General features: G+C 35.0%; 1 protein-coding gene across 7 annotated transcripts in view; it reads left to right on the top strand.

Moving 5' to 3' along the window:
• The window catches only part of LOC124367761 (protein retinal degeneration B), a 227013-nt gene extending 210140 nt beyond the window's left edge, over positions 1-16873 (top strand). For 3 of the 7 annotated variants that reach the window (XR_006922929.1, XM_046824858.1, XM_046824857.1), the window contains one exon: positions 611-9333. Coding sequence is in view for 4 of the 7 variants with exons in the window: in XM_046824858.1 (XP_046680814.1) it covers positions 611-716 (106 nt within the window). In the remaining 3 variants the exon portion in view is untranslated. Of the gene's footprint in view, positions 1-610; positions 9334-15667 lie in introns of those variants that run through there. The other 4 variants (XR_006922930.1, XM_046824859.1, XR_006922928.1 and 1 more) reach the window with 3 other exon arrangements.
• The last annotated feature ends 8340 nt before the right edge of the window (positions 16874-25213 follow it).

Raw genomic sequence — 25213 nt, 5'->3', positions numbered from 1 at the left:
TTTTTTTTCGACTTAGGCAGGTTTTCTCAAGGGAACGGAAAAAAATTCGAGTTATCAAAGAATTCGACTTATTGAGGTTCGAGTTATCGAGAGTCGACTCTACTACAGAATTTCGAAAATTGTAGCAATCCGCTGTGGGTGCGACCTCTCATGTGTTAAATTATTTATCGTTAATAAATTACTTTTTAATAAAGAAATGTTAGCGAACAATCCGTTTTCAACAGTTTGTCACATTACGTAAGGATAGGCGATTAAATTTACTGTGTATATAAGTTGCATGCTCAAACAGGAACCAAATTTGGATTGCCAGGATAAAAACCTGAGATAGTATTACAGTATTTCATTTCCTAGTTTTGCTACTTATCACAACTCCACCAACTGATTTGGTTCATATCTTTCAAATTTGTAAACATTATTTATTATGAAATACTAATATATTACAATATAATAGAAATACTATCTAAACTAATATATGTAGTTTAAAACAAAACATTCTGTTTAATGTTGCTTTGATGACAGTTATTTATATCAGTTTGTGAATTTTTACAATGCATCTGACATGTTCTGAAGTTCCACCAACAGGATCTAACATGTTGTTTGTGTGACGCAGTGTTTTGCGCAGGTCGGCCAAGCGCACGACCTCGTTCCCCCTGAGCAGCGGACCGTCTCTCCCCCCCACCACGACCGCCACGGACCGCCGCTGTGACAAGCTGTGACGGTGGTCCTTGCTCTGCCTCGACCGCAAGAATCACGAGGACAATGTGTGATTCTCCCCAAACTCCCTCGCCGGCATTCATCTTGACATTCCACCATTGTCTAGGTTATACTGTAGTGTGGGTTGTTTTCCGCTAGCAAGACGCTCATTATGGTTCTGTTTAATAGCTTAGGAATGTTGATTCAGTCGTGTTTGTTTGACTTAACATTTATTGTCAGTGTTTTCTTTCAAGAGAGATAAGAAAATCATAAAACTCAAATAAAAATACTCTCTCTGCTTTATAGAACCTGATAAATTTTTAAGTTTGGGCATATATGTTAAAAATTTGTGTGTTCAATGTACTTTTTTGGTGTTTGACTATGCTCCATTATTTTCATACGTAACAAAATACATTATATTATATAAGATCTCAAAATGGTCTGTACACACTTTAACAATCCTCCCCAGATTGCCATCGCAATAATAAAAAGTAAAAATCTTCAAATAATATTCTATACATAGGTATGTACACTTTAATGTATAAGTGTTGGAAATCAGACTTATCACTCTAATCATTCGTGTAATGTTCAGATTATTTAGAACAAAGCCTATGTCATGTTTAACGGTTTTGTTCTTAACATAAAAGAATGACAAAATAATAATTGCCTACCTAATTAAAACAGTTATTGCATCAGTAATTTTTTTGTACTTAGTTCCACTGCCTGGTATATAATACGAGAATATGTTCTGTTTTAATAAAATACAATGAGTGATAAGTTTCTAAAATTTATCATATCTAATTACTACATTTTTTACCATAGTCTCTTTTCTTGAGGCTATGAAATTTAATTAACGAAATAAGAAGAAAAGCTTTTCAAAATTAATAATTATTAAATCATTGAAGGAATTATGCTATTATTTCATATTGTATTAACAAAACCCCATATTATGTAATCCAAACGATTACAATTAATATCAGATGAGTGATTTTTTGGTAGTAATTTTGTGAAACACCAACTTATGATTTTTAACTTGGTTGATTACAATATGAATGCCTTGGAGGTGAAACATGACCTAAACATAGTTAAGTGTCCGTGTAGAGTCAATCTCACACTAAGAATGGCTGTGAGAACGTATGAAATTATTAGGCTACAGCACCTTGTACGTGTGCACACGATCATAACACCATGCTATCACTGTGTTAAAATTATCACCAAAGACGTTTTGGAATAAACTTGATTTTATTCTTTCGGCTGTAATTTTTGAATCGCTTGACAAATATCAACTCTAAACTAAGTGTTTTATCACCGACCTTTTCAGTGCCAGATGTCATGTGTTTTGTAAAAAGCCAGGTCAATCCAACATTTTTACTCTATTTGCACAAAATAAATTAGTTTTTTACCATAATTGTCACTTTAATTAAAATATTACTTAGCCGATTATACCGTGAACAAATAGGTTTCAAGGTAAAACAATTTTTTACAGTTTATCTCTATATTATCAGTTTTTTGGGAGTAGAAATTGAACCTCTCAACAAATTTTCGTTCAATACATAACAATGTTTTCATACATGTAATTACTTTTGTTACAAACATTTAACCCTCGAAAGCTAACATATTCAGAATGATACGTTAAAGCTAACATATATAGTAAAAGTTTTATTTTACAAAATAGAATGTCTTTTAATTTGGTATAAAACCTTATAATACATCTTATTACACCATTTGAAAATTGAGTCTAAGGTTAAAGTACATGGTTGTATTGATGTAGTTGTAGGTTCTTCAAATACAGGATATAAAGGTAGAGAAGCCGTGATTTTCTAGTTGTGGTTTAGAAGTTGGGTTTTCAACAACTTGCCTTCTTCCTCCTGGGAAATGAGGGTAGTTCTTCATCTGAACTGTAGCATGGTTCGCTAGCAAGGGAGTAAGATGGAACAGTATCCGTGACATTACTGTCAATTCGATATTCCACTAAACCAACTTCATCTTTGTCACTGCCCGAAATGTCACTTGTGCTCAAACATTTGTCTTTACTCAATTATTTTACGATTTGTTCAGCCTCACTCAATTTAATTTGTTCCATTTCGTGTATTATGACCACTTTAACAAAAATCAAATAAAGAAAAACTAAAAGAACACTTCCAACTGTTTTTATACGGTTCTGAAAATCCAAGCTTAAAAGCTAACATATCGTATTTCTTACGTGTCACTGTCTTATACAACCACTTTTATTGGTGAACAGTACTTGATAGCGGCAAGCTCCTCTCCCCTCTTTGACCAATGTAGGAATGCAGCTGGCCGGGTGAGTCCACTTGGTCCGTACAAAGGGGTGTTCTGTGAAAAATTCAAATTCGAATCGTAAGATATACGGTACATTAGCTTTCTAGGGTTAAAGACACAGGAAGTTATCCTTGAGTATAAAATTCTTATCTGCCTTACCAGGACTTAAATAAGTTATTACAAAACAAAATAAAACATTTTTTTCACTATAAAAAAACAAATTAAGGCTAACTTAGCTGACCAGATAATGACAATTTAAGCCACGTGCACAACATCTAATAGTTTTTAATATTTTTATTTATTATTCAAACACAATGTATAATATTTTATCTGAAAAACATATTATGTTAACAATTTTATAACCATTATTAACTCTCATTTTCATTTTGAATAACTTTTTTTAGACTTAGAGAAAAACGGACATTAGTTTACTTGTGAATTTTATCAATGTCTTTAAAATAGGACTTTGGCACTGAAAGGGTTTAGGTTCATTTCAGTTGTCTGTAACTGTGACTGAAAATGCTAGAAAAGCTCTCACAGTTGCGCCAACCTCCGACCACTGAATACCAAACTGTCCCCTTTAACTATATTAATTTCCCTTTTTAGATTCTTCATTCCAGGTGCCTTATTATTCTTCAGAGTTCAGTTGATTTTGTCACGATTAATCGCTGTTTAGAACTTGGAAAGCGGATAATATCGCCAACATTTGTAAAGTTGGCGCTACTGACGAGCTCGCAATTGTCTCCCAACAATCACAAGTACAAGTGTGTATTGCCTCACCATATGACGCTTATAGATGTTTCGCTATGGGCGAGCTGAATGTTGTGTCTTAGACTAGAATTGTTGCTCTGTATATAAACATTCATGTTCTGTCTTGAAAAGTTTATCGATTGTTTAGAGTTTTTAACGATGTATTTATATTTTATAACAAGTTTATATATACATATATCGATTCTAAAGTCAACTTGCTAGTTTTTCAAGTCAAGATGTGTTATTAGTGTTCCATTATTTTACTGTATTTTGCTATAAATTTTATGCTGTACTGTAAAATGTATTTAAACTCGAGTGTTGTTAATGTTTAGCGTTTGTGTTTTCAAGTATTTCCGATGATGTATGTTGCTGCAAATAACTAAGCTTGTCTTCTAGTTGTTTTTACACCTGTGTACCGTATTTAAGATGTTATCTTGATATTTCTTACGACTGATCTCTTTGAATAGTTGTGTATATTTTTTCTTATTGATTTCACCGTTAGTTTTTGTACAGAACCATTACGCCTGCTATGGGTTGTTACGATCGGTGTTGTTTAAGTTACCCAAGTGATGCCTAGAAAGTCCATGTAGCTGTGTGGTGTTAAGTGTTGTAAATAGAATGTGTAAAAAACTATAAATGCATTTAAAGATTTAAATTATGAAAGTTCAAATGATAAATTATTATTTAAACGTAACATTTTGCGTCATCTGTTTATGCGTTTTGATACCGCAGTTATCGCTAATTTGACAGTCAGTAATGTTTTGACATGACACATCCTGCACTCACAGCACATAGTGTCCTTTATCCTTCTCCTTGTCCTTGACTTTGTCCGAGTATGATACGTGTTACGCCGACATCAGTGTTTTGTCTAAACAAGCAACTCTTAACTAATGTACTGTAAACATGTTGTTTTGTATTTTGGCTTGTGTATTTTAATTTTGAATTACTATTATTATTGTACATCTTTGTATATACATGTGTGTGTTGTCATGTTTTAATTATTCTCATTGCTGTGGTGATATCAATTTTAATTTAGGCGTTTCAAAGAAATATTAATGAAAGTATTGTTCTGACGAGGTAAAAAAATGATTTATTATTTTTAGTTTATTAGGGATACTATAAAAGGCCTAAATAGTTACATATCATTTTATTGGAGGATTTTATTTTTGACTTTATGTAAATTTATATAATTATTTAACTCGCTTTGTATTATTGATTCTAATTTTTTTATATTTGTATTCCTCTGTAAGAAAAACTCAGGTTCCTGGAAATCTACTGTATAATCTCTTGGTATTTCACTGTTAGTATTTATCTGTGAGTATTCTTTTTAGTACGGTGATTGTTTTACTTACAGTATTAAAAGACATGTAACAATCCAAATTGTACTAATGGGAATATAACAGTCTGTGTGAAGATGTTTGTTAGCCTTACTGTTGCGCTTCCGTTAGGCCGAGCTCTCTTGATGGCTATGATATTGTTATTGTTATTTTTCACAGTTTTGGTCCGTTAGGTATCGATCCTGATCAGACCATCTGTAGTCTGTAAGGTGTGAGTCTGCGTATCTGTTTACCTGGTTCATCCTTCTGTAGTAAGGTACAAAATTATTTAAATGATTATAAAATGTATGGATGTAAACATTGAAGGAACATTTGATCTAGTACTGTTCTTTAAAACATTCTCTGTGTTTCATTTAGAAAAACTTGGAAATTTAAAGAATAAACAAATAGTTTAGTTTATTAAACTAGTTTTAATTTAAATAAATTTTATTGGTATTGATGAATAAGAGCTTTAATGACGAGTTATAGAAATAAAACTATCACAAGAGATTCCTTTGCTTCATAAAACTAAGGCCAGGAAGAGTTTTGTACTAAACCATTGACTATTGTGTGTCATCTCCATTAGTGCAGCTCAGTCTCATGGTGTCTGATTCAGTCATAGAGATGTGTTGGAACTAGAGACAGAGACTCCAGGCTAGATTGTGCAAAAGGCAGAGAGCCTTTAGAGACTGGTATTTTTCAGAGACCAGGCTTACCGTATGTATGATCAGTGTCCTAGAAAATCAGGGGACTTCTAGAGGTGAGGTTAAAGCAGAGACTCTTACGAGCCAGTTAGTTTGAGAGGTGACCGATCTGTTTTAAAAGGCAAGATGAGCATATTCAGGACGCCTACCAGTCCGGAAGTTCCGGAAAAGTCACGGATTTTAATTAGATGTCACAGAAAATGTCTGTTTCAATTATAAGTTATTTTGGCATATTGATAATAACTAGTGTTGTGTAAAAGCCTAGTCTCTAAATCACTGAATCTTCAACACAGATTTGGTTTTGACGATCCATCGACAGGATTAGACAATCGAATCTTTGGAGACTCGCAGCGTCATTAACTATCGGCTGATCAGCAGTACACAAATAACCTATCGCTAAAACGTTTATCGTACTTCGTATTTGAAAAATCATAAAAAGACAATCATAGTTAGGAATGATCTGAGTTTTAAAAGCAATATTTTTCTTGGAGTTAGTATTTCCTATATATACAATTGTGCATCACCTCTAGTTCTGAACGACTCGCTGATCGGCATTACATGAATTACTAATCGCAAACTTTTGTCAATCATATTTTACTTTTGCTTCGTATTTGTCTTTATTTTGGCAGACAAAATTATCTTTAATTGTTTTCAAGTATTGCTGTATACTAAAATTGTGTGAGTTGCTGAACACTACACACACAGTAAGGTAAGATTGATTTTTAAAATGTTTCTTCAATCTATGCATATATTTCCCAGTGTAACTGGAAGAGTATGCCCTAAAATATTGTTTTGAAAAGATGTTGGTTTTTGTACATTACTTCTCTAATTATTGACATAGACACTATTGAAGATCACCAATTTTTCTTGATTAAAAGGTCACTGAAAATCACCAGAAGTCACCGATTTACACCATCCCTCAGCAGTAGACGACCTGATATTGCCTCCTAGAGGCAAGGTTGCTTCAGGGTTTAAAGGAGTTCTTAGGTAAAACTATGTTAGGAATTGGGAAATCTTAGATGGCAGATTATTGGAACAAATGCAAGTTCCCAGAGTGCAAGTGGTGAAACCTCTTAAAAGTCATAAAACCCAGAGAATGATGATTTCAGGGATTGGTCACTACCAAAGACAAAACTGTTCTCAGAGATTCGCCCTGTGACAAAATTGTTCCAAAAGTAAGAATCTAACTGAATCAAGAAAAATAGAACACTTTGATTACGTAACCAAAGTGCAGTATTTTCAAATAGAGTGATTCCTAAAACGTTTATACCATACAAAATGGTGGCAGAAGGTGATGGCGGTTTATAGTCTTCTTATTTCAACAGGCACTATTTATTAATAATTTAATAAACCTTATGAAATTTGTATGGCAGTCTCCAAGGGCTGGCAGCCCAAATGTAGGCGTGGTCCAGCCCCGCCTCACTTTTTTTGTACGGAAGCGGGTGGTGTTATATGGCGGGGCCATGACATGGGCCAAATATCTTTTCCGGGGCCCACCAAAGCTGAGTACAGGCTCTAAATAGGTGTCTGATTGTTATTGCGTAAAAAACTAGTTAAGATAGCTATATAACATTCTGAAAAATTTTATCTGTTATAGTTTAAAAATTTTAAGGTGTTTTTAGACATTTTACACACCAAGCTATATGTCAACAGAAGCTGTTCTTTTACATCAGAAAGGACTAAGCTCTTTAAGATGAATTTTAAAAAACTTGAAATGAGGGGTGTATTTTGAGTGAAATAGTGTTGCAAAACATTTAAATCACAAATACAGTAATAATACTGTAAGAAATAAAATTCTCATGCATATTTGAATTATATAAAAATTAGTTTATGAGATGCTTATTAAGATTCTTCTATTCGGGTTTGGTCTTATTTGGATGTACAAGTAAAAATCATACGCATTTATTAAGCAAGATGCATAAGACATAATATTTATTAAATTTAAAAACATCTGATTGATTTTTTATTTATTTACAGACACATCATAAACAGACAGGTAAACAGATACGTTGTTGTAATCAGTGTGCCATAATCTGTTCGTATGATCATTTTCAGTGTTTTAAGTTACAGTCACTTACACTGTCGTAAATACTGACTAATGTGTATTTTATTTTGTGATAATAAAGAGCTTCAAGTATACAGTGTGTAGTCGATAAAAGACATTACCTAACGTCTACAAATCATTGTATCGTTTGTTTGTTGCATTAGTGAATACTCCATGTTGGTAGTCTGTTATTGCAATAACGCAATTGTTGAGGCCGTTGTGTTTACATTCTCACGTGTTTAGTTAAGTACTGTTAAGCTGTTTGTATACATATGTGTACTGTCTTGTGTACTTTTCTTGCCAAGGAATAGCCTTTCAATGTTTCAACAAACTGACCAAGAGTAAAAAATGCATTTCTGAACACAGCACAAAAGTACAAAATTTCCTCTTTAACCGTGTATTCCTTCAATTTGAACTAGTTTCTTTTGGATCCACTACGAGAAAGTTTTTTAATTTTTGGATTAATAATTTTTGTATTCCCTAAAATATTTATATTTTTTATAAATTTAATGTGTTCAATGATAGCGGTTAGGTCAGTAGATGTTTGCTATCCAAATTTAAAAAAATACTCAATATTTTATTATTTCGGCACCAACGCCCACAAATTCCTGAGGGATCACTGAAATATTTTGAAATTGTGCTTGGCAGTGCTTATGTATTTGTGCTTTTCTCTTTCTTCGCATGCTCTGTGCAACATTATTTGAATTCAGTGCAGCCACCGGAGCGGTATTTCAGACATAGCAATTGTAATAATTATTGCATTTAATCCTCATTATTTGCTATGGTACATTTACGTTCTTAGCCTCTTTCAGGTTGTCAAAATGCTATCTTTTCAGATCCCTCTTTATTCACAAAAGTAAATAGATGCATGTGGTATGAGAATAAAAATAATCTTATGTTGGTTTAATGCTTGCCACAGTGAAAAGTTCTAGCTACAATTTCAGCAGTGGGACATTTTTATTCTTATATTGTCCAATAAAACCTAACTTGTATTTACTGAACCAATGTTTGCCGGAAAATTGAAGGACAACTGGAAAAAAACATTTCTACATTTAAGTTTTTCTATAGCACTATCCTTTTAAGCTTTTATCAACATTGCAACAGTTTCAGCAGTGTGTTTCAACAGGAAGCAGAATTTTGTGAACACTCACTTGAATTGAGATAATCTGCATTTAAAAAGTGATATGCTATGGCTAGACACAAACTTCTGTTTTGACATTGCCTGGTATCAGGATTGCAAAATACATGAGCTCCAACCAGCACAGCACAATTCCAAAAACTTTGGTACACCCTCATTCATCTCAAATATTTCAACAATATTATTCATTAGTTATAATTACCGGTATTTCAAGTAGGCTATTCACCTAAAGCGCAATGAATTCAAGCTTAGAGCTAAGATATTCCTTGGAGTAGTTAAGTCCACAAACAGTGAAAGTCATCAACCCTTCAGGTTGTCCCAAACAAGAGATAGATTTATGTTAAGGATGTACCCCACCCTGAGTCTCCCCTCAACACTGTTACAAAAATATAAACATTGTTATTGCTATGTTGGTTTTTCTTTCTTGTTACCCTTCAGTCACTGGGTATTTAACTACTGCCTAATCCAGTAATATCATTTCTCTTGGTTGCTAAAGGTTGGAATACTGGAAGAGAGGCTTTAGAAATTCCAACACCCAGAAATGTGTATATATGAGGGTAGTCCAAAAAGTATCCAGCCTCTCTTTCTGCTCTATTGTTTATGCAACCAACCTTGTTAGACCGTTTAAGCAAGTGGATGGGGACACTTCCAAGACTGCTACTAGGCTTTCTCTGCGCTCCGATCAGGCAAATTATAGCACTCTGTTTTGTATGTTATTATTATTTTATTTTGGTTTTAAAAGGAGAGACCAATCCCCTTTGAAGCCTTATTATGCCTGCCCTCAAGGGTCACTAGCCTGAGTGAGGATCTCATCTGAAAGAATAAGGTGGAGAATCAGTATAGTACGAGGTCGGTACTGATAGAAAGTGCAGGATTTGAACCTGCACTGTGCTATCTTCAATTCGGATCTAAAGTCCGACATCTTAGACCGCTCGGTCACTGGCACTCCCATCCATCCGATGTTGTATATGCTTGTGTCACATTTCACTATAACTGAACATTTTGAGCAAAGAGTTTGCATTAAGTTTTGTTTGCAACTTGGCCATTCTGCTGTAATGAGTCCATGGGTAATACACAGATAAAAGAGTGGTTCAATGACTCAAATATGGCCATATTTTAGTGGAGCGTGACCTGGCAGGTTGGTAACAGCCAGAAATCTTCCTCTGAACTGTTTGTGCAGCAATCAACAAATTTGATAACCATCACTTGATTCTAAGGGAGATACAAGATCTAGCCATCTCAAAATCTGCAGTTTGGTGAAGTTTCACATGAAGATTTTAAAATGCACAATGTCTGCAAAATTGTTACCTTGGCTGGTGACGGATGATAAACAGGCCAGTCGCATTGAAGAGGAAAATCTGGATAGAAAACTTATTACTGGTGATGAGATATGGATTTATGTTTATCACTCTTAGTCCACCACATAGCCAAGTCTTCGCAGTGGAATACTCATGAAGAGCAATGACCAGGCAAAGGAATACAAAGTAAAAGCAATGGTCAAAGTTTTTTATCCAGCATTGTTCATAATCTGCAAGCGCACTCCACAAGATCAGACTGTATCAAGATGACTGTGTTGGCTGCTCCTTGGATGGGTGACCGCTGAGTGATTTTTTTTGCAAGTAATCCGCCTGCTACCCGGCCATTTGGTGGTGTTTCGGAAGTCATCTTTAGTTGGTTTCCAGGTTGTGTTAGAGAGGGCTTCTTAGCCTTAACTTCACCTGTTAAAATAAGACATCTTTACTTTACTGTCAACAAGAAATATTATCTTGATGTTCTAAGGTGGCTACGGAGATGCAACATACCATTACTAGAACCGTAACAACACGCTAGCACATTCATCAAATGTTACTCAACATATTTCAGAGAAACAATTCCAACAGCCACCTTAAAGTCCTGACTTTGCTCCTTGTGTTTTTTGGCTGTTTCAAATTGAAAATTTCTCTGGATGGAAAAAATTTGAGGACAGAACAAATCAGGAAAACTGTGATGAGGAACATGTTAGAATTTTCGAAAAATGAATTCAAGGAATCTTTCTAGGAGGAAAGTTAGACAACTGTAGTGACTTGTGGAGGGGGCTTGGGTGGAAGCTGCCACCAAATGACCAAATTTCCGAAAGTGAAGGCATGATTATTTTCAGACACTGTAATCTTTCAGATATCCATTTCTGGATAGTGAGTTGACTGGTATTTACTCAATAGAGGTGTTAGACACTAGATTGTTACGAAAAATCATCCCTCAGTGGAAACAGGAGCCAGATTATAAGTTCTTTTTAGTTTTTATGAACTATAAATAAAAAGACACAATTATTTCCATAAATTGTCACTATGATGATTAAAGTTGGTAAATTGATCCGGAACATAATCGTAACGTATTTGTTTCACAAGGTTTCCATGTAATACTTAATGATTTTTTATGAATATGAGGAAAATTAAAATATCCCTCTAGGAATGGGAAGATGGATTACTCTTGCACTACAACACTAGATGTTTTGTAGTTTCCATATAGTAAAGAGAAAGGGAACCCTCCAACGCATGTCACTGGAAGGCAGATGATGGAAGTCACTTTAACCTAGCAAAAGTGGTAGTCACTTGGAGCTATCACCAACTTTACCAAGAGAAACCCAATTTAGCCTTTCTCCCTTTACAGAGATCCTCATAATGAGGATAAAACATTTAAGAGATTTATTTAAACTTATAGTTCCAAATTTTGGCATAGGTACAGGAAGAAAATCTCTTTACTGCATTTAACATTCCCAACCGATTTGGTTGATATGGGATGCATACTCGAAGATTTTCCCAACTAAAATAGTTATTAGTATTCAAGTTTCTATAAAAGGTAGTAAATTTCACTTTTTTGGTACAGAGGATGTTAGAGTATGAATAGCTTTTGAAATTTTGTTATTAGAGGAGGAATGTTTGATTGAGTCTTTGTAAAACTAATCCGGGTTTTAAAATGTTTCCGTTTATTAGAAGAAAGCATCATACATGTAAGACTGCAGATATTTGTAATTTTTATGTGTAAGCATGAAAATTAATAAATAGAATGGTTTTAGATAATCTACATATTATGTTGTGCTAAGAGCTAGGACCAACACTTACGACTCAACTATCTCCATATTTTATGGATTTGAACCAATTCTACGGAATAAATGTATTCAAAGTAAGGTTTAGTATTCAAAGAGCTTTGTCGAGGTAACATCGCCCTGGCGAGCAAGCGCCACACCAGCTGCAATAAATACCTCTTTAAATGGTAAAGCGGATTATTTAATCTGTTTGTGTCAAACGTTTTGACCGATAGGAGATTTTTACGGCTGATCCAAATATGACAGTAAAGATAAAACGTTGCTGGTAAACCACTATCATAAATCCAAATGTGCACATCTGGTGACATGCACAGACAAGCGAGACAGGAAGTGTGTTGCTGCATATCTGGTGACATGTCCAGACAAGCGAGACAAAACAGGTAGTGTGTTGCTGCATATTTGGAGGGGATATGTCCAGACAGGCGAGAGAAGAAGTGTGTTGCTGCATATCTGGTGATATGTCCAGACAAGCGAGACAGGACAGGTAGTGTGTTGCTGCATATCTGGTGGCATGTCCAGACAGGTGAGAGAAGAAGTGTGTTGCTGCATATCTGGTGACATGTCCAGACAGGCGAGACAGGAAGTGTGTTGCTACATATCTGGTGGCATGTCCAGACAGGTGAGAGAAGAAGTGTGTTGCTGCATATCTGGTGGCATGTCCAGACAAGCGAGACAGAACAGGTAGTGTTGTTGCTGCATATTTGGGGATATGTCCAGACAGACGAGAGAAGAAGTGTGTTGCTGCATATCTGGTGATATGTCCAGACAAGCGAGACAGGACAGGTAGTGTGTTGCTGCATATCTGGTGGCATGTCCAGACAAGCGAGACAGAACAGGTAGTGTGTTGCTGCATATTTGGGGATATGTCCAGACAGGCGAGAGAAGAAGTGTGTTGCTGCATATCTGGTGATATGTCCAGACAAGCGAGACGGGAAGGTGTGTTGCTGCATAACTGGTGATATGTCCAGACAAGCGAGACAGAAAGTGTGTTGCTGCATATCTGGTGGCATGTCCAGACAGGCGAGACAGGAAGTGCGTTGCTGCATATCTGGTGACATGTCCAGACAAGCGAGACAGGAAGTGTGTTGCTGCATATCTGGTGGCATGTCATGTCCAGACAAGCGAGACAGGAAGTGTGTTGCTGCATATCTGGTGGCATGTCCAGACAGGTGAGAGAAGAAGTGTGTGTTGCTGCATATCTGGTGACATGTTCCAGACAAGTGAGACGGGAAGTGTGTTGCTGCATATCTGGTGATATGTCCAGACAAGCGAGACAGAAAGTGTGTTGCTGCTGCATATCTGGTGACATGTCCAGACAAGCGAGACAGGAAGTGCGTTGCTGCATATCTGGTGACATGTCCAGACAGGCGAGACAGGAAGTGCGTTGCTGCATATCTGGTGACATGTCCAGACAGGCGAGACAGGAAGTGCATTGCTGCATATCTGGTGACATGTCCAGACAGGCAAACAGAATAATCTGTCTGTAGTGTGTGGCAATGGCTTTGCCGTCGACTGTAACAGTACACTGTATCGTACCCATCCAAGATGTATTGTTCATCTTGCTATTTTGTTGTTGCTTTTAGATTTTAATTACAATGCCTAAAAAAGTAAACCGGGTAAAAATTGTTCAAGAGGAAGCAGCAAATTGTTCAACATGAGATTGTACAGTTGTGTGGAATACTAGTTATATTAATAAATCGTGTTGTTCTTTAGATTTTGACATGTATTTATTATATAAAAATTTGTATATTAATATAAATTAACAGGAAGGGGTTGGCGGCAGCAATAGGTAATTTTTGAAGAGGTTAGTGTTACGTTACAAGGAGGGCAGAGTACCAAAACCGATACTTTTGTCATTAAAATCGACATATAAACTAGAAGTTATCGTTTGCAAGTAATTTGCTTTATATAACTAAACCCAGAAATAAACAAGTTAAATTTTAATTTTACTCCCGTTATTGTAGATGTACTTTTCTGGTTAGTTTGTGGTTAGCTTTCAAATCGAGGTATCGTTTTTTGTTTCGTTTCCAGAGTAGGTAAATTCTAAACTTTATATACTTATAACATTATTTTTACCGTTACTCCAAGAGTAAAAATAACTACAGTATGTGTAATCGAGGACAGGTATTGCTCTGAGATGATTGCAAAGGACACACAAGGATGTGTTGCCTGAAGCCTAAGTATTAAACACGAGCTCGTGTGTAATCTTTCGAGTGAAGGTCATCCAATGCAACCAAATATACGAGTATCCTGTCGTGTAGGCCGGTAATGTCAGACATTAGAAGAGAGGCACTTCATGAACATTAGCGTATACCTGCGGTCGTGTCTTAAAAGGCACCCCAACTACGCATCTTCAGACGTCTTTGATTTTCCGCAATTTGTAATAACCGAGCATTTTCGTACACGATCTGGCCAAGTTCGCCTTCATTGCCGCCATGAAACTTCTATGGCATTGTAACCTCAAAAATCCTAATTTATTTTAAAATAATAATATTACAGGAAACTCTAGTCTAAAAGGGAATACTATTGCCCACAAAAAGTTTTGATTGTAAAATCTTATACTCAAATAACGCCACTTCTCTTACTCCTAAGGACGAAGTTAATCCATTCATTATGAATTCTGCTTAAATCTAGCAATCCATCCATCTTATTGAATCGGGTACAAAAATATTAGACTTAATAAATAGCAAGCCTGGTGAATAGAGAATATACCTTTTATGACGATATGGGACGAATTTCATTCTAGGACTAAAGCTCGGTTTACACTATGTAGCTGGAGAGCTATATAGCTCTGCTATATAGCAGATCTATATTAAAAATTAGCTATATATATAGCTCTGCTAGATGTAACTCTGCTACAAGTAAAAATTTTATGCCATTCCGTGTAGCAAAGCTACATCTAGCTTGGGAGAAACCGTAGTTCTCATTTCCCAGCCAGATGCCGAAGAAGAAGGTAGTTCTTGCAGCAGCCGCTGCTTTTGCCGCAGCTACTGTGATATTTTCAAGGCAAAGAAGATAAAGAAGATATTGGATAAAAGATTCTCCATTACTGCACAATCGTACACGCACAAAAGAACATGCGAACACAGCCTGTACAAGAAGCACTCTGACTACAAAATGAGTAGATCACAGTAAAAACATGTGACATTAAAGATGCCGCGGCAGCCTCTAGGGAGGGGGCAGCTACATCTAGCTCTGCTAAAACAAAAATGCACGTGTAGCAGAGCTATATGTAGCAGAGCTAGATATAGCTCAGAATCCCTTTGATGTTTACCGAAACTTTTGGATAGCACGTTTTCTGCTATATAGCAGAGAAAATAGGCTTAAATTTGCTATATAGCCGGGCTATATAGCAGATCCCCAGTGTCACTTTTTGTACTTGTAGCAGAGCTATATAGCTGTGCTACATGTAGCTCTGCTGTATAGCTCTGCTACATAGTGTAAACCGAGCTTAAGCATTTATTTTGACACAATTATAGGTTATAGTTATGAATCCACTTTGACAGTTATTTTACTTTACTTCAATTAACAACTAAAGAAATTACGACATAAAAACAGTTTCAATATTTGAATGTACAAAATAAATGCCACACAGAACTTTAATACGTGTGCGTGTGTTAAAATGTTATACTGCCCACTCTAACTCAAGTCTGTCCACAGGTGGAGTACGATCTCTGGATGTAGATCAGCTGGCCAGTGGACAACGATCAAGCTCGGATATTGGTTGTAATTCAACCAATCAGCGACCGCCTCCACTTTGTGGGCTTTCCAAATATATACGGACCGTTGCATTGTAATTATGCAAAATCAACATCAAAATTATTTGATCACTTGATTAAAATGCTGATCACTCAATTTTACAATCGAAGTTAGGTTTAAAAAGAAATAGTCAAAAACGATTAATAGACAGTAAGGGGCAATTTTTGAAAGCGCGGAAAATTTGAAAACCAGTTAGCTTATTGTAGTAAAAGAAACACAGAATTGTCCAGTAATTTGTTTGACACTGAGTGTTTCCTTTACTACAATAGTGTTTCCAATTAAAAAACCTTCTTCATTCAATTGTTTGATGATTAAAATTGTACAAACGTTCAATTAACTGCTCAATTTAGGTGACAATTACCTAACTTCGATAGATTATTTTGAGGTCGCATGAAAGTAATGTAGATTTAAAACCATTAAAATAGTATAAATTAAAAATTAATTAGTCCTAATAATTTGTATTTACCGATGTATAAATAATGTTCATTAAGTTACTTCTTTGATAGAGAAAAAAGAGTAATTTAATATGTAGGCTATTGAATCAGTATTTTGAACTGCTACTTTAAATAAATAACTAAAGTAGTACCTGGACCAAATTCATTAGACACTTCTAAATATAGTTTCAAAAACGTATTATGTACTTTCATTTATTTATCACTATCAAGATTTGCTTGTTCATAAGCTCGGTAAAATCGTGTGGTTTCCGAACGGTGGTCCAAATTAGCCCTATATCAACGTCTTCAACTTAGGCACTCTAATGATAGATGTATCACTCAGTTGTCCAGCAACATTTCAAACGACTACCAATCTGGTTTTCGAATTAACCGCAGCACAGAGAAAACATTGCTAGAGGTCGCTGATGCCATAAGACTTGCAATGGGTCACAAGCAGTGCACGAGTCTTACTCTTCGAAAATCATAGTTTTATTTTTGGCTAAATCGTACAAAAATAAAACCAATCATAATTTGATACTCACGTTTACAAAACTCAATTAACTTCAATACTGTTAAATGATAAGTGGTAATAGAAGCCATTTAAATACTTTTGTATTATTTAGAAGCCATTCATTTTTAACAGTTTTTATAACCCGAGGGGGGGGGGGTTAAGTACTAATAATAATTCATTATTAGTAAGACATAACTTAATTGAAACGATCGGACCTTGATGTTTGCCTCCCCGTACTATAAAGGAAAAGCAAAATTTATCTATCTATATATATATATATATATATATATATATATATATATATACACACATAATTTTTATGTTTTTAAATAATCGAATATACTTTTTAAAGAATCTTCATAGAACGAAAGAAACAAAATTGAAAGTGCATGTATGATTGATTTAAAAACGTATATATTTCTTAATCTTCCTTAAATTTAAGAAATATTTTCCTATCTTTGGTAAAAGAAGAAATCCAATCAAAAATTATAAATTTCAAACCATATTTTCACATCGTATTTTTATAATTTATTAGTTTTAGGTTTTTATCATTAGTTTTAAATTTTATTTTAACTATGCTTTATCATGTGTTATTTTCTATTTTATACTCATTTTTGCTGTTTATTAACAAATAATTCCTTAACCAACGAAAGCGCTTTTAAAATAAAGATTTTGTGGAAGTAATAAAATTGTCTTCAATACTCAAACCATACCACTTTCTTTTAATATACTGTATAGCCTAACGCAGAAAATACACTACACTAGATCACTTGTTCTTCCGTACTTAAATTAGGCTACTGTAACTCAGTAATCAATGATATGACAGTAGTAGGCTATAGCAAGTATATAGTAGTAAGTATATAGGCATCGTTTCTCTGTGGTATTAGGTCTACTTGGCGAGAAGCTGCGAAGGACTCAAAATTATTGTTCGCGTTGTTTACAATTTGAAGCGGCAGGGGCATATCACGCCAAAATATATAACAATTTCATTTTCATTTCATTTAAAAAAGATTTTATTTCACAGTATTAACAAAATTTACAAGAGATTTATACAAAACAAAGACATCAAACAATATAATACCATCGTTCATTAAATATTTACAAACTTAAAAATAATTCAATATTCATATAATCCTCAAACAAACTAAATGTAAACTTAACAATAAAAAAGAACTTACAACAAAAACAAAACTCAATAATTGTGAAATAAAATAGAACATCCAATACGCAAAAGCCCGATGAAGCATGCACATCAGATTAAACTAACATAATAAAACAAAACTCAAAGAAGAATTGAACCGCTACATAAATAATATATTAATAAGAAATCTATACAAAATATATAAAACAAGTCATGGACGTAAAAATAAAATTAGATTAATTCAAGTAACTAAAAAAGGTATTAAAACGAACGAAAATATACACATCATTCATTATTGCGGACAATGATTTAAGCAAAAAAGTGACATTATCGAACATATCGGACCTTCCAAAAAGGATTGGGTATCTACCACTAGAGAATAGTTTGGACCAGAGAGACATTTGCGGACATCTCAGGTATGGAGAAATCCTGACGGAAGGGGAAGGCCCTTCACTGATAACACTTAAACCAGTGATTCCCAAAGTGGTCCAGGTGGACCCCCAGGGGTCCACGGGAGACTTGCTGGGGGTCTACGTAAGCGTGGACAAAAAAATGGGGGTCCATAAGATGTTAATGTCGGGGGTCCACGAAAAATTGTCTGCTTTTGATAGTAAAGAGCAAAAATGTAAGAATAGTTTTTATAAGGGCCTACCTAAATTGTTTTAAGTCCCTAACAAAGCAGATAATATTTTAATAAGGCAAGCGACTGTTACTTTTCCAAACTTGCGTATTCGATTCGATATTACGCACAATTTCGTGTACACGTACAGACTTGCAAAGCGCTATCCGCCCGACAGTGCTTAATGCTTGTTCAGACATGAACTTGAATCACCACTATAAATACTTGATGTCAAAGGCAAACTCATTCATTTGTTTCCGGAATTTCGAAAAAGGTGTGAGAAAATTTATATCAGTGTTTGCTAGTGCCGGAGAAAAGTAAGTACATACCTTTTTATGTTATAGTACTTAAGTATTTTGTTTACGTGTACTAGTCGGTTGATCACAACTGCTTGTATAGATAGGTAACCTTAGGAACTTACAGATATTATTTTAATTGTCCTCTTTCGATTTGAAGGCAAACACAGCACGTTTTATGCAATTGTTTTTTTCGCGAGAGAAGCACTGCCTGTCTAAAAAGGCCAAATAAGCATTAGCAATTAATTTTGTAATTTTTCTTGCAAATAACTACTAATTTTATAAAACAGTAATTTCACAATCATTTTGAAGTAACTATTTTATCAAACTATTCCTTTTCGGAAAGAGCGAGCGGTGCGCGGGCGACGGGAAAAGGGCGGGGCTAGAGCTTTGATGCCAGTTTTTGTCACGTTTTAACAATGAAGCCGCAGAAAAAAATAACGCAAATACACGGAGCGCGTGAACTTATTGATTTGATGAAATGTTAGCTATCTTTTTTATGGACAATTTTGGGATTTCGACTTTTATTTTTTTCCTACACAAATATGATCAGTATTCGATACTGAGTACACCAATTTTTATTAATTGTACTATTAAAAATTAGTGGTAAATTAGGTACTTTAAAATTGATAACGTTTTGTGGAAAACGTCTGTATTTGTCTTAGCGGTTTATTAGTTGGCCCCTTTACAAGCCGTAATTCTATTTCCGCGTGCTGACAAAGACTGCGGTGTGATACCTATATTCAGAAAGAAAGTTGGTAACTAAAACATTTTTTTACAGGTAAGGTAACTGACACGAAACATGGCTACAGCAAAGAAAAAATGTCGACAATATAGTGTCGATTATTTGAAATATGGTTTTGTTCCATCAGAGGCAGACCAACAATTGCCCATGTGCCTATTATGCAACAAAGTTTTGAGCAACGTCTCTATGAAACCATCAAAGCTCGAAGATCGTCTAAAAAGGTGTCATACTGATAAAATAGTTAAAGATTTAAGATATTTTCAAAACATTGGAGGAATATGAAAAGAGACCCACCATGCACAGTATGTTCGCTTCAACATCTCAAGGTAACGATGATGGCTTGCGGGTATCTTACAATATCTCATTACTTACAGTAAAATCTGGAAAACCGCCACACTATCGGAGAACAATTAAATTTTTACCCGCTGTTGAAGAGGTTTTAAAAACTGTTTTGCACAAATCTCCATTTTGACGTACTAAAAAAAATTCTATTAAGTAAAAAATACTGTTCAAAGACGCATTGATGAAATGAGTTCTGATATCGAAAGTTTTTTTGTGCGATCATCTGCAAAAAACTCATTTTTCTATACAAACTGGACAGTCAACGTTACCCGGTAATGAAGTATTATTATTGGCATATGTCCGATTTATTATGGAGGAAGAAATCCACGAAGAATTGCTATTTGCCAGAACTTTGGAGACTGACATTAAAGGCGAAATCAATATTATTTAATGTTCTGAGTAAATTTTTTTACGGAAAAATAGATTCCATTTACAAACATTATTTCAGTGGCAACAGACGGAGCTCCTGCAATGGTTGGGGGATATTGTGGGTTTATAAGTCATCTCAAAAGAATTATACCGAACTTACAGCTATTCATTGCGTAATCCACCGACAGCATCTTGTAGCAAAAACATTTAAGTGACAGGTTGAACCGATCTCTTCATTTTGTAATAAAAGCTGTCAACAAAATCAGCAATGCATTGAATACGCGTTTATTTGCTCAATTGTGCGATGAAAATGATGAAGACTTCCAACGACTGCTCTTACATACTGAAGTACGCTGGTTGTCGAAAGGTGTATGCTTAACGAGATTTTACTCTGTTTTTCGATTCCGTATTAGAGTTCTAGAAAGTAGAGATCCAGATTTAAAAGAAAAATTGATCAAATTCAAAGCAGACATTGCGTATTTGACAGATTTGTTTAAAAAATGTAATGATATCAACTTGCAGTTACAAGGGGACAGCCTGAATTTAATAAAAACAAAGGGGATAATTTCGGCTTTTCTTGGGAAATTGAAATTTTATGATACAAAACATTAGGCGCGATTTCTCTCAATTTCCAAATTTGTCGCAGGTAGAATGTAATTGATGAGGATATCCCATACCTACAGTCAAACATTTAAGTGCCCTGCATGATGACTTCAAAACCAGGTTTGAAGATATGCTGACGATGGATATACCACCATGGATCATAAATCCATTTTTAATTTGATGAAGCGGAAGTGGCCAATGTTGTATTACAAGAGGAGCTGCTCGAGCTAAGCACCAATGAGGAGCTGAAGGTGAAATTTAGAAAAGGCTACCAAACATTTTGGCTGCAAGCAGAAATACCCGAAAAATTATCCTGGACTGTGTGAAATCGCAACGAAATTTTTAATAGCTTTTCCCTCGTCATACCTTGTCGGAAGGAGTTTTAGTGCGTTATAAACCTCTTAACAAAAAAAAATGAGCAAATTAAACATCACAGAGCGGGTGGTTTTGCGATTATTGCTCACAAAAATAAAGCCAAACATTGATCGTTTTGCTGACACTTCATCAAATACATCCTTCCCATTAATTAAAATTTATGATCTGAACATATATTACCTTATTATTTTTTTCTTGTAATTCTATTCTTTTGATAAATAATAGTGTTATAAAATGTACAATTTTTCGTTTTTATTTTACCTATCGGAATATAGGGACAGAACTCAGAAGCGACACAATTTTTATTTTTTGGCGACTGAATGTGGTAGAAATGTAGCAACAGGGGGATCCACCGAAACCAGTACAATTTTGAAAGTGGTCCACGAGAAAAATAAGTTTGGGAACTACTGACTTAAACTATCTGCTAAGCTAATCATTTTGTACAAAAAAAGTTTCGTAAAACTTAGGCTCATTTTCTGTAATACGTAGCCACAAAATATAACGAATAGTACTTAATTTGCCTAAGAAATGTAGCATGTTTGCAATAGGAATCTTTTACTTTCTAAAGTAAATGCCCAAAACAAATGGTTTTCCTTTCCATGTTTTGCTAAAAAGCAGTTCAATCTAAATCTTATAAATAAAAATGAATCACAAAATTTGTTGCTAACGCTTATCTCGGGACCGGCTGGACGCATTCGGCTAATTATTTTTTATATTCGTTACATTACGAGGAAGGACAACGATGAAGACAACGATTGAATAGGTTACTTTGAATATTTTTTATTAAAAAAAAAAAATGGTAATATTTATGTTTCATAATCCAAATTTGACTGACATTTAAAGAGCTGTTGGCACTTCCAACTGAAGTTCAACAAAGTGGCTGAAACATCTGTTTACGATTAATTTTTTTAAAATATTAAGTGTACAGTGATTGATCAGTAGTGTAATGCAGGCAGCAAAGACAAAGTTAATAATTATCATGTTTACTCCAGTAAATACTATTTAAACTTTTTTTTAAACCAACCTCAATGAAAAAAAAATCTGTGAATGTTTTCACGTAAGGTTGTGCTTGTCTGTAGGAACCATATTTTTGTTCATAACCTCCAAAAAATGTTGTGTAGAAACTGTCTTTGTTGAGCCATGGGCGTATATAAAGGGGGGGCTCGCCTCCTCCCCCGAAATTTCGAAAGACAATCATTGTAATTACACGTTTATGAGTTCTTAAGGGGGAGGGCTCGCCTCCTTCCCCGAAATGTCGAAAGACAATTATTTAAAATATACATTTCTGAGTTCTTAAGGGGGGGGGGGCTCGCCTCCTCCCCCGAAATTTCGAAAGACAATAATTTAAATTACACATTTATGAGTTCTTAAGGGGGGGGGGGGGGCTCGCCTCCTTCCCCCCGAAATTTCGAAAGACAATTATTTAAATTACACATTTATGAGTTCTTAAAGATGAGCAATGTCCGGGAGAGAAATTCAAAAGCACTTATTTTTGCAGGGTATTTTATACCTCCGAAACCATCCAGTGTGACAGTCCCCCCCCCCCCCCGAAATAATTTTCCATATACGCCACTGTGTTGAACTACTCGTATTTTCCATACATACTCGTATAATTTACGATGTTACAATACGAGTTGCTTTCTTACTGATGCCACTTCGTGACATCTCCAGAGGCTGCAAGTACTTCCTACTATAGGAACATCTGCGCCGGCCTCTCCGCCCCCACTCCCCGCTGACGACGCTATAATTGTAGGCTAAATCCATTTGACCCCGGCAATCACACTTGGTTTTTGTATTCAAGGAATTGACCAGGTCACAGAGTTGAGCCCACCGAGTCGTCAATCTCAATTCCGCGCCACCTCCACAGGCGGATTCACCCAGACGGTTTCCGTTTCCTGTTCGTCTAGCCGCCACTGCCGTTTTGATATGATCGTCAGATATCATGATATCATTATTTATTTTATTTATTCCAACGGTACAGATCATTTTACAATAAGGTGAAAATTATATGGCAAATAATACAATGTAAATAAATAGTTAACAGTAGCGTATAGGCACATACAAAGCTGATAAATATGTTATAAAAGTCACAGTTTACAAAACAAAACAAAAAAGTAACAACTGCAACAACAAGTAACGAAAAAGAGAATAAATACTATAGATCTCATAACACCAACAACCTACAATAAAATAATTTAAATAGTACTTACGACAGCTAACAATATAGGTAAACTGAATGAAATTTTGAAAGACTACGTTGCATATAAAAATGAATAATAACAATGCAACAAAAACAACAAAGATAAGTAACGAATTGTAATAACAGTAGCAGAACAGTATAACAACAACAAAATATATACAAATTCTAGAACCTCTAAATTTAACATTAACACTAACAAATAACAATAATACTTAAATATAATTTATAAAGAACAACATAGGTGCAATGCATGAACTAAATGAATGACTAAGTTGCACGTATAAATAAATCTATAAAAATAAAGTAACAAAAACGACAAAGTATGGCAACAAACCACCATGCAAAAGGTAACAATAACAGCAATAAACATTATAGAATGGCAAAAAGAAACAATAATTGTTAGGAACCAACAAATCATGATATCATGGTTGTTGGTAGCAACCAACAAATAACATGAGTTCTTCTCATCTTTAAAAGCTCTATGTAACAAATATGGACGATGGTACTTATTTAAAGTGGAATTGCAGCTTTCCCTGAAGTAAAAATAGCTTGGTTATCAACTAGAACATTATTTTTTCCAAGCAGTTTGTGAACTTACTGACAATTATTTGAACTGGGGTTTCAAATAATTCCTACTATATCGTAATATGATACCATTCTTTAATAGTAAACATTTTGTCTGCCTTTTCCTTCTCTAGTTTAAGAGTAGGGCGCCTCTTTATATAAAATGTATGAGATGGGAGTCGGCGATTATGGATGGAAATGTGCTGCAAGAAGTGCACTTTAGTAGAACATTGTCCAAGATTCAAATTTCTCAAACTAAATTGCGTTTCAACTGTTTGAAAATTTCAGTAATCTATTTAGTTGTTATGCAATTAAAACGAAAAATACATTGTTATTACAGCAATTTAAAACCGATTGATACAGTGATGCAATTTTTAATCCTTATTTAAATTAAAAGTACATGTGAGACATCTCACAACTTCTCAGTTGTATGTACTATATAGCCTATTGTAGTGTAACATTTAACCTTCAAAACGGTACTAAATGTTTCCTCGACCTGCAAACATGGTCAACATCAATAACAATTAATTATTCATAAATTTCGAACCGTTAGCTGTCTCCCCAAAAGGAGCTTCGATAATAAGGTCTAATTACACTCAATCGATCACTGCTCGCTATGTAATACTGTTGAGTGTTGATTTTGCAAACTCACGATCAGTGCGTATTTGGCAGATAGTCGCTGATTGGTGCAAATTACGACCAATAGCCGCTCTCCGTTGGTCATTGCCTGCTGATCTGCATTCAGAGAGAATCGTTCCACCTGTGTTATTAGACCGGCCAGTGTACTATTATAGTAAACACAGATGTATGTGAGTTCCGGGTTGCATTCTTATCGATCCGATCTGTGAAGCAACAACCTGTTCTCATTTCGATTTCTTCGAATCGCTCTCGTGAATTCCTCTCTTTGTTTCCTCCACTTCTTAGATTTGGCAAACTGGAAATCTACTTGCGTGGACAACGAAACTAACAAGACATCTGCTTCTAACTTTCATTCGTAACCTCATAACTGCGTTCAATAAAAATTAACCGGTATACGGAACATTTATTTGAATATGTATACACCAGAACCTACTTTCACACATGTTCATAATTATAGTTCATTTTACGAGTTTCCATGTTTGGGTATTGACAAAAAACTATGTGTTCAATGCGTTGCATGTTGACCTCGACGACACCAACTACATCTTCTGCAGAGGGTGGAAAGAAGACAGATGAAATCTTCAAATTGCAGTTGACTTGGTCTCTCCA

This window comes from Homalodisca vitripennis, chromosome 8 (assembly GCF_021130785.1).
Source record: "Homalodisca vitripennis isolate AUS2020 chromosome 8, UT_GWSS_2.1, whole genome shotgun sequence".
NCBI classification, from domain to species: Eukaryota; Metazoa; Arthropoda; class Insecta; order Hemiptera; family Cicadellidae; genus Homalodisca; species Homalodisca vitripennis.
The sequence above is the reverse complement of the archived record's forward strand: the minus strand, read 5'-3'. Positions and strand labels throughout refer to the sequence as shown.